The 11,051-nt window shown below is 40.9% G+C and overlaps 1 protein-coding gene across 1 annotated transcript in view; it reads right to left on the reverse strand.

Moving 5' to 3' along the window:
- The window catches only part of insc (INSC spindle orientation adaptor protein), a 41,211-nt gene extending 30,416 nt beyond the window's left edge, over positions 1 to 10,795 (reverse strand). Inside the window, exons 1-2 of the mRNA XM_008294326.1 lie at positions 10,617 to 10,795; positions 7,330 to 7,421 (exon numbers count right to left, since the gene is read on the reverse strand). Coding sequence (XP_008292548.1) covers positions 7,330 to 7,403 — 74 coding nt within the window. The 5' untranslated portion in view covers positions 7,404 to 7,421; positions 10,617 to 10,795. The remainder of the gene's footprint in view (positions 1 to 7,329; positions 7,422 to 10,616) is intronic.
- Between the last annotated feature and the right edge of the window lie 256 nt (positions 10,796 to 11,051).

Here is an 11,051-nt window from a genome sequence, read left to right on the forward strand (position 1 = left end):
CAGGGTCAAAGAAATCTGCTATAAGGCCTTCAGAATCAAATGTGCAGGCCCTTGTAGCTTAAATTGCAATGAAGCTGTTGCTTTAACCAATCAGATTGAGAGTTGGTGGTCCCAAGGCCAGCTAGCTGGCCTACGATAACATCAGCACTTTCACGTCCTCTGATTGGATGGTCAGAGAGTTCAGTCAAAGCTAGGGGTTCCTATCTGTAGTGACCTACACAAACTAAAACTTTATCGTAAAAGTGTTGGTTTTTGGGGCGTTTTTTTTGTTGTTGTTTTTTTAAGTTAAGCAAGCGGACATTCTCAGGCTTAAAGCTAATTAAAACTTATGCCAAAAATACAACTCGACAGACCCGACTTTCAGCATTAGCCGCCATGGGGATAGAACAGGACTAATTGTTGGAAATGAAACACACGGAGGATTTTTCCCTAGCAGTTAAATAGCTAACAACTCATTAGCGGGCTTTACGTGAGCTAGCAGATAAGCAAACACTCTTCCAGTGTGTAAAGAATCAGCCTGTGCATGTACTTACAAAACTATTCAGACTTTTATTCACCCCAGAAACTAAAACACTGTGGTTCTTTTGTCATTAATTTTCCTTCAAGCTTTTTCAACACAAATCCTTGCCTCACTTCATACCACACGCTAGCTTATTTTTACTTCATATAAACCCTTGTATCTCCTTATGCAAACTTGTATTACTTGCTAAATTCTCTCTAATGTTTTTACATAAAGATACTTATAAGATTTAGTTAAAAAATTCACATTATGTGTCCGTAAAACAAAAACGTCTTTATTAGAAGGCACTCTGGTGGTATTATTCTCTAAGAAATTATCCATATTATGAATTTATGCCCTTGTGATAAAGTACAATGAGGGGTTTTGGATAAAAGTTCTTGCCTAACGGTTTAAAACAACATCTGGAAATGTCCGCCGACTGCATGCAGTATTCTTGGCAGACCAAGCACCTTGTTTGGAAAAGAAACACAGCAACATGTGTTGCTTCATGTTATGATATCTGTTTTGGATCCGTCTGCGTTCAGTTGAGACTATTCTTCCCACAGTCGGCTGATATGGAAGACATTTAACGCAGTATAAATTGGAAGGAGCCCCTTGCTGCCGTCCAGTGTCTGGTGTGCATAAATATCACATTCTGACGACGCCTGATGTCACTTAGGAACAAATGGAAATCTTTTTTGAATTCCACAACAGAACCACAGTCCAGAGGCAGAGTGAATGGAAATGTGGGTAGAATGAGCTGCGAGATTTTGAGGACCCGGCCATTGTGGCTTTGGCTTCAGCTAAAGGAGGAAACAAGGACACGCTTGTCCCAGAAAGAATTAAATATGGAGGCATATATACAAAGAGACCAAATGGAATGCATTCCTCTTTTGCTCAAAAACCAGAATATTGCCTAACAGATCTCTCTTTAACAGAGAAGCTTCAGCTCCAAAGAAAACTGGGACCACTTCTTTACATAATGCAGGTTCACTGAGTTGAGAGGTGACAAATGAGAAAATGGAAAAAGCATCTGGTGAATACGACTTTTAAATGTCCAAGTCTTGCCTTGATTTTGTAGGGTGAGGTCAAGCCTGTACTCCTCCTGTAGTAGCACATGGGAAGAAGGGATATTGTGGCCTCTGACTGGTACAGTGCAGTCCTGGCAACAGGAGCAGACATCTGACTCCCAGATGTTTCAGATGGCCTCTAAAGTGCAGCCAAGACCAGATTCACCTAAGACAAAACACACCGAGTCTGTTTCTCCCCCTCTTTTCTGTCTCTTTGTCTCAGGCTACCTCTAACCTCAGACTTAATTCTCTCAGTCCGTCACACATGCCTCGCTGCGTGCACCATAAGACATAAAAATACAGCACATATGTGGAAGACATCACACTGCCGACACCGTATGTCTCAAACCGCCTTTGCCTGATTCTCTCACTCCTTCTTTTTCTCTCAGTTTCACACTTTTCCCTTCACATTGGCAGAGACACACATGCAACTTTTCTGATATTTCTTCGAATGAAACGTCCACAACATAGGATAAACACAAACAAACGAAGGCACCAAAACTTGGCTAACCTGTTCTCAGTGCAATAACTCACCAGCCTCTTTCAGACTGCAACCTCAAGGCCTAGAGAGTGCAGAAGAGTGCTGGTTCATGGAGATGTTTGTCAGCTGAGTGCATGTATGTGTTCCATCTGTGTTTGCAGTTTATTTTAATACAGTTCAGTCATTTGGCTCCTTTCATCAGTGGATTTGCTGACTGTTGGTGAGCCATGTGCAGCACAAACAGGATTTATGTTGGAGTGTGGAAATGAGAGACAGACAAAGAAAGCGAGTTAGAGATGATCTTGTTGTTTATGTGTGTGTGTGGTTGCCAATGCATGGCGTGACAGCGCCACTGATTTGATATCTAAGGGCATCCACTGTGCATCCTCTGCAACGCTGTGTAAGCATTTGTAAACACAGAACTGTCAGTTGATATATACTCAAATTTATCATCAGTGACTGAAATATTCTCAACCGCAGCAGCTGATAAAGAGGCTTTTCCCATTAAAAGAGAAGCATCAGCATCTGGCACTTAGACCCTCACAATAAAGGCGTAAATCACTGGCGTGTGATAAGAGTTTTGTCTTGTGCATCTTCAATAAGATTTCTTTTTTTCTTCTGGAAGTCACGAGAAGCAGTTTATTCAGATGTTGATAACCATGAAGGTTTTAAAGCACACAATGGCTTTTGAATGAGTTTTCTTTGGCTCTCACTCCATAAAGAATGAGAAAAGAAGGAGGTGAAACAAAATAAACTACCAGTTCCATGTTTTCTGTCTGAACAGACCAGATGTCCAGCTGAAGCCTGGGTTGATGATGGTTCAGCAGTGTAGAGTCCAGCTGAGGTCAGCTGGCAGGTCTGTGCAGCCTGTTAACTTTTCGTGACTGCTTGATAGCATGGAAACTCTGTTTTTGCTTCAGTTTCTGATTGCGTGGTATGTGCACACTTTTTGTTTTTGCATCTTGGCCACATGTGTCTGACAGATTGTTCAAGATTTAAGGTTTCAATCTCTGGCTTTCGTTTGCACGTGAAGCCAGTGAATGTTTTTGCCTTTCTCGGTCAGGTGTCAGATATTGCTTCAAAATGGCAGATGAAAAAAAAAAGATAAAGCATTGCTTCAGCAGTGTCTACAGATATCAAGTCTAAGTGGAGACAGTTAGAAAGTTTAGGAGCCACGGCTATAAAGACAAAATCCATTTGGTTTTGAATCTGGACTGAGGAACAATCAGCAGCATACCTTATTGACCCGCTAGTGACATAAGGTTCTAGTTGTAGGTTGCAGATCTCTAATGGCAGGTGTCTGACCATGAATGGTCCTAAAAAAATCAGCAATGTACTTTGAGGAGGCTCTTTAAAATCCTGGTCAAGAGTTTAGCAGCTGTACTCTGGTCTTCCAAGAAAGGTGAATATCAGAATGAACAGTCGTCTAGACAGAATGACATAAAAGCATGAATAATCATCTCTGTCTCTGAGACACAACAGGCCTGCGTTTAGCAATATTACTAAGTTGGAAACAGGTATTAATTTAACACTTTACATGTGGATCTAGAGTCATTGCCTGGTCAAAGGTAACACGATGATCTATTACTGGGGATTTAACAAATGAAGACATTAACAAAAGAAATTTCTTTTATCAGAGGTAAACTCGAGAAACCCATCAACCATCTCAAATTTTAATATATTTTACACAATAATGTAAAACAAAATCATATTTTATTCATTGTTAGAGATATATTTACAGAGTAGTGATAACATGTATGTTTGAAGGATATGCAAGGCAACACTATAAGAACAGACTCTTATGGCACAGCACACAACTGAGCTGCAGAGGACGAGGCATGGTTACCGACGGCAACAGACTTTACTGTCATACAGCCCACCAATCAGTCTACCAATCAGGACACTGTGGTCACAGTATCAGGAGTTGTACTGAGATCCAGTGACACAGCATTCTCCTGCATCACCATGCATTATTTTGTCATACGAGACTCGGAGGAGAGGTGATTCAGTCAAGTGTAGTCTACAGTACAAAATAGTACCAAAAAATGCATTGCAAAAGCAAGACAAAAGCACAAAAGCACCATTTTGTCACTACTTTTTATACATTTTGGCCAATAAAGGCAACTTAGAGATGGGCTAGGCAGAGAAAGAAACAAATATATTCTTATCAGATGTAACTGAATATTTGCAAGCCTAAAAGTGGCAGATAGACGAGCGGGTACCTAAAAACTACAGTGTCAGTACACACCAGGACCAATTAAAACAAACAAGATTTGTAAAAAATTAAAAAATTAAAAATTAATTCAGTCATTAATAAAACGATCGGCCAATTTGAAGGAAACAAGAGCATAATCTTAAACTCTCGGCCAGCCATTTAAAATTAGGAGTGAGATAAAGGTAAAAGGACTATATTGGTTAAAACAGCCTTGATTTCATTTGGAAAGAAAGACAACCTATGACACAGGAGTAGGAATACTACCCACTTTAAACTAGAAATTAATTTGTAGAGATATGTGGTCAGGACATGTGTGAGTTGGGGCATGCGAGGTTGTTTGTGCATTGTTTGCATTGTCAGTAAGGTTTTGACCCTTGCATCACCTGAAATTGAGCGCCTCTAATTTGTTGATCCAGGATCGCCGCTGAGGCAGATATATTGGTTTGGCGATGTTGGACCAACATTACTAATCAAACATCAGCCAGTAGATATTTCCCAGGGCAGCTATGAAGCTTTTTTCTACAGCTCAGTCTGGCTGTCAGACCTGAGCTGAAGCCTGCTTTATCAACATCTCAACTTGAAGTTCATTTTTCAGCTTCAGCTCAGTTCCATTATGGTCCAAATAACTCTGACAAAGTATTCACATCATGCAAATGCAATTTTAGAGAAAACAGAAATCTTGTAATACTGTACAGTTATTTGACAAAAACACTGTCTTTCTATATTACCAACAGAGCCAATTAACAATTAATGACAAAGAATGCATTGTAATATAAAAAGAATCTCCTTTAGTGATGCTCCGTGGAGTGTTTTATCATCACTTTTGATTTACTGGCCTGCAACTTCACTGCTTTGTACACTGTTTGAACTGCAGGACACAAGACTGACCTACAATATGCTGCTTGCCCAACACCAAACTGCAGACAGACGCAGCGAGCCACTAGCTATTAAACATGGTTGAACATTTAGCAGCTAAAGTGCTAAAACCTATTTTCCATAGGTGTTAACGGCAAGCAAAATGTGGTTTAAAGGAGGGAGAATGTTGGACTTTCATTTGTAGAATCACAATAAAAACAACTCTAAAGGACACAGAAAAACCCAAAGACAAAGTATTTAAACTTGTGATCAATATATGGGTTTTCATCCAGTTCCTTGTTCTCTATATGACGATGAGTTGTATCTGACCAGCAGCCTCTCAGTGTAATTTATGGCTCCAGCTGCCCACTGTGTCACCTATCAGTGAATTATACTGTGCAAGGCAGATGATTAAGTGATAAATGATTTATGGTCCTTTCAGTCGAGAAATTATACTCTGAGGAAAGTTTAAAGGGATCGCAATGCTAGTTTGATGTACTGAATTAAATGTCTTCAATGAAGACATTTTATTTGTACTTTTGCCAGCTCCTTCTTGTTGAATTCCTTTAATAATTTCTACATTTCTCATGTAAATGTTTTTCTCTTTCTCTCATGAATCCGTTATTGTTTTTATTTCCCATATACAGCCTGCTTTGCCTACAGCACACCGATCAGTTACTCCACATCTCCATTATGCATTCATCTCATCACAAACCGCCGAGGATGGCTAACAACACAACTACATCCTGTCACTGCTGGAAACCTCAATCTCTGCTTCTGTGAGCACATCCAGGTCACCAGCATCCCAACCCAATATTATATTGCATTATCAGAAGGAGAAAGGGGCCAGAGTATTATGCGTTTTGGGGGGCCCATCTGCAGATGAAACAGAAGGGTTATTTCTAGCTGTCACAGTTATTATTGCTTCTGTGTTTGTAGGTGATGTGTGAGTGTGTGTGTGTCCTGAAGGATGTGAACCCCTCAGAAAAATGCTCTCAACAACTGAGAGATGTTAAACATGTGAAATAACAGCATTGTTCCCGCACAGACATATTAGTTGTATTTTATTTATGTCACTACACAGTCACTGTGTTTGCCCCACATATATAAGAGTCCTTTCCTTGAGCCATCTTTATGCAAATATATATTGAAAGGGATCAGATATGATACACTTAGGCCCTTTTCTGACATGGGATATGTAATGTGGCTGGCTTCCTCTGTCTAAGTGACAGCGCTGTGTCATTTTGACATAGGGCACTTTTATGTTAATTTTCATTCAGATACACTCGACACAGTGATGGAGAGGTTGTCATAGTACACACACAATATTTGTCATACATGCGAGATTAAACAGTCACTTCCCAGACTGTTGCGTTGGTCACCATACATAGCAACATCCTACGTCAGTACATCGTAATCTTGTGCACGAGCACCTGTTAATGTGACTGCATGCAGTTCAGACTTGTGACAGTGATATATAAATGTTATAGGTTCAAAATAGTAAGATTACTCCTTTTACAGAAGAGAAACCAGGCTGCTAATTTAGACATGAAGCTGACATGTTCAGATGCAATCAGATGAATGAAACCGAGTCCATGTTTGACTGGAGCTTATTAGTAAAGGACTGCTAACTGGGCAGCTCAGGGCATTTCACTGCTACTTCTCACCTAATGATATGTCTGTTCTGATCAATCTATCCATCACTGTGGTCACTTCTACTCTATTCTTTTTTTAATTGGCCTCCTGGTGGAGTAAAGATATGTATCCGTAAGTAATATGCTGACATGATGTCAAGATGTATTCCAAAATTAGTTTTCTTTGCATTTATTGCATCTCTTTTTGAATATGTCAAATTCTCCACTTTTTTATGATGTATCTTCACATTTCAATAGTGAATGAAATATCAAATACATAAACACACTCCATAAAACGCAGTTATTGCTGCTGAGCATGGGCCTATATATAAATGTCGTGATGCTTTCACTAGCACAAAGGAAATGGCTACATACCACCCAGGCCAAAGGGGGAAAATGTGTTGTTTTAGTGATTTGGGTGAAGATACCCTTTAAATCAACACATCTCTGAGTGTTCATACTGCATGAACCAACCGTGACTGTGTTCCCCAGAGCAAGCCTGTTGTGAATATGGGTGAGTGCATACCAAAAACAGAGGTTCAGACCCACAGTGGGCAGACTGTGCTGTTACTTGCCTCATTGGTGATGAAGAGAGTGAGCTGCTCTGTCTGGAGCTGCTCTGAGGAGTCGCCATTCTGTCTGAGGCCATCTTACTTCAGCTCAGTACCTGAAACACAGCACATACAGCATAAACACTAAGGCTAGGCAGGACCAGGCTATCAATAGATTTCTGTGTCAAATCAAAGTAAAGTCTCTTTCATGAGACGTGCATCTGGTTGTGCAGCATCATTCACCACACACACTCTGGATACAGTATCACACACATATGATTGTATCGTCCTGGCAGTTTTGCTTGCCAGCGCAGGGTTATCCACTACAATATCTCCTTATTGATCCACCTCCAAGCATTCTATTCTTGTCTTGTCTTTTTTTCCTCCAAGTAATTCAATTATCAATAAACCTTCCTGTTTTAAATAGCTGCAAGCCGCTGGTGTGCCAGTGGAATAATATTTCTTATCTTCTAATTTATTGGCTGGCTGCCAGCCAGTGACTCTCTTCCCTACTTTGAGCCTGAGCAAAAGGGGCTGACGCTCTTAAGTGCCCGCAACTTTATTCCACTGTTTTATTGATGTATCCCATTTAGATTAGTCCATTTTCAATCGGGAGAAGCCACAGATGCCCTCCTGCCTGAACCACGCTCTAATCCTTTTAGTTAATGATATCCTGCAGTGGTGTGGTTACAAATTTCATGTTTACTGTGGGCTGTAATTAGCAGGTAGTTACAAAGTGAGACTACCTCTCTCTCACACACACAAACACATACCCTCCCAGTGTCACGCAGCAGGTTTCAGCTGCTGTGCCCTGCTTTTTATTAAAAGCTCACAGAGTGTTATGGGATCGATAGACGTAAACAGAACTCACAACAAAGCAAGTGAGACTACAGAGATGTGTGATGCAAGTTAGGCATCACCAGTTCGATCCTGTGTTGGACTATTTGTTTTGGTTGTTTGAGCCAAAATGGCACAAAGAAAGAACAACTGATTCATTCTGTAAAGTTAGGGGATGGAGAGGATATGGCTCTGCAACGCATTAGAGGAGTCTCTGATTCTGTTTTACTGTTTGTTTTGATTGCTTTGAAACACCCCGAGTTACATAATTATGAGCAAAGAGGGAACTATTTAATGATGGTTGAGGAAAACACAAAAAAGATGTTTTTTGTTTTTATTTTTGGAGTGTGAGTCAGTGACTGCGATAAAGAGATACCTAGACAGATGTATCCCGTAAGACTATACACAGAATACAGATACAAAGAGAAAGAGAAGAAGCTGAGAGCGGAAAGAAGATTCAAAGAAGGGGAGGAAGAGAGAGGAGGGGATCTTTTAACTGCAGTCTTGGCAGGGCTCCTCCAGGGCCATTTTCAGAGAAAGCATCACAGTGATTCAGAAATTATACCAGTACCGTGCCAGGACCATGGAAGTCTGGAAGACTGACAGCGAGCACCTTGTGTTGGGGAAAAACCTCCATTTCTTACACTTGATGCAGTGAGAATAAAGTAGAACAGAATATCACACAGCAAGTGCTGATATAATTGCACTGTTAGATATTCCAATTAAGGCCTAGATGAATTATATTGGCCCTTTAAGTGAGTACAGGGTCACAGCCAACAAGTCACAGTTCGAGCAGATTCCATTACATGTGCCTGCAGCTCATTGCAGTGCTCTTCTGTGGATTACCCTACAAATGGAGATGAGTTGTCCAATCAAGCAATTTAGTCCTGAGCACTTAGAGTGTGCCACTAAGTGCTGTGTTAAGGACCACTGCACTGGAAGTGATCACTGTCATTCTGCTATGAGTGGCCACAGGCTGTTTTTCCTTTACAGCCTCCTGCATCGATTTAGTTTTGGTCCTGACAAGTGCCCCGTTATGTTGTAACAATTTATGTAACGTCACCAATAAAAGCTAAAGTTGTACCTTCTATTCACTCTAAAAACAAGCCTGTGTTTCCGTGGAGCAGCAGGAAGCACAGGTTAAACACACCCAAGTGCACGAAGGCTGCAAGTGCTACAGAAATATGAGTTTCCTAAGCAGATGGTCAGTTTTGACGGTATCCTGGCTAATTTTCTTGCTGGGGTGGACATTTCTTTTCATGTCTGGGCTGAAACTTGAGTGGCCCAGTGGGTTTCCCCATTCGGTTGCCGTGGAGAACGTGTCAGTTGTAGGTAAGCCAAACAAAGGACACCTCTGTCTCAGCCTCATGTCACATGCCGGGTAAAATAACAACCACTCAGTGACTTGTGTGTAAGAGAAATCACCAGGGTGTACGCTCCAGATTTACTGCAGCACTTGTATTTATTCATTGCATGTGTGTTGAGGGGGTTTTAAATGTTGGTATGTGCTTGCATGCATGTTTCTGTCACTTGCAGTTTTCCACTGATGTTTCATGTTGGTTCTGTTTCTAGTTAGTGTCACACCAAATCTGCATTTAATGTGAAAGTCATCTTGATTCTTCCTCATCAAAGCTCAAAAGCCTTTAAAAAGCCTGACTGTATATTTCAGCAGCTTAACTGGGAAGTACAATCACATAGCAGAGTGTCTGGATATTAGACACTGTGTAAAGACTTATAACCTGAGCGGCAAAAACAGGATTCAACAAAATGTTGTGTTCCAGAAGCAAGAAAACATAACCTTGCTCAGCAGTGTCCAGACTAATGTAATGTCATTGTTTTTTAATACTTTAGCATTTCTGTTTTGGCTCCTGATGCTTAAACTAATGGAAAATTGGCAAGCACAGAGCTTTCTTTACCATTTAAAGCCTTGTACATCAGTAACACTTTAAATAGAAGATCACCAATGTTGCACTTCTCTAAAGTTGGTGGAATATTAGGGATCTGCTTCAGTCCCAAAACACTTCTTTCAGACAAACAGTGCCAGTTTTTTAAACTGTAGAACAGGGCTGAAGACATCAAAACCATGGAATAACACGTGGAATTATATGGTAAGCAAGAAAAACTCTGCTCTAAGCCTCAACAGATTTTTGTCACACAAATAAAATCAGTATATGTGCCGGGTAAGATTTCATTGTTCACTGACTTCACTCCCTGTTCTTTCCATAACTGCTGCATCACTGATTAAAAATACATTTCAGCTCTTTCTTTATGATATTTTGTGGTGCGCAAAATGCCTCTCGCAGACTCTGCGTAAAACCACCAAATGAATACAAAAGCTGGTCTGCAGAAAACAAAATACCTCATCACTGTGGCTTAGCTTCATTATTGTGCCAAAAGCAATGAATTCCTGCTCGACACAAACAGAAGAAATCAAACACTGAGCAGAAACTGGAGAAACAAGCGAAGCCACTCACCATTTTGAGAGGCCAAAACCCGCTTGAATCAATGTGATGGAGTTCAAGACGGAGTGAGTCAGGCTGTGCACTCCAAGTTTAATATCCTTGATGTTTCAGGAGTGCCTCATTGTGTAACCCGTTCCTTATGGTTTGGCCTTATTTCAAAAACTGCTTGTGATGAAGTACCAAACTCTTCTTCTCCTGCTGCTATCCTAACTCAGACTGCGGAAAGCATCTACTAAAGAAGTTGCTCCTGGCCATTGGCCTTTAAATACAGTGGATATGCTCTGCATCGGCGACTCGTCGGTGCCATGCTGCTCATGTCCTATCATTGAGCTGGAGACTGGGTTCACAGGAGGAGACAGTGGTCACAGTCTCACCACAGAGCTGTCATGCGGGGAGGAAAACAGAGCAGGATGGGTACTGTATGAGCGGTTGGGTGGGAACAAGCTG

Source organism: Stegastes partitus, unplaced genomic scaffold (assembly GCF_000690725.1).
Source record: "Stegastes partitus isolate 25-593 unplaced genomic scaffold, Stegastes_partitus-1.0.2 Scaffold21, whole genome shotgun sequence".
Classification (NCBI taxonomy): Eukaryota; Metazoa; Chordata; class Actinopteri; family Pomacentridae; genus Stegastes; species Stegastes partitus.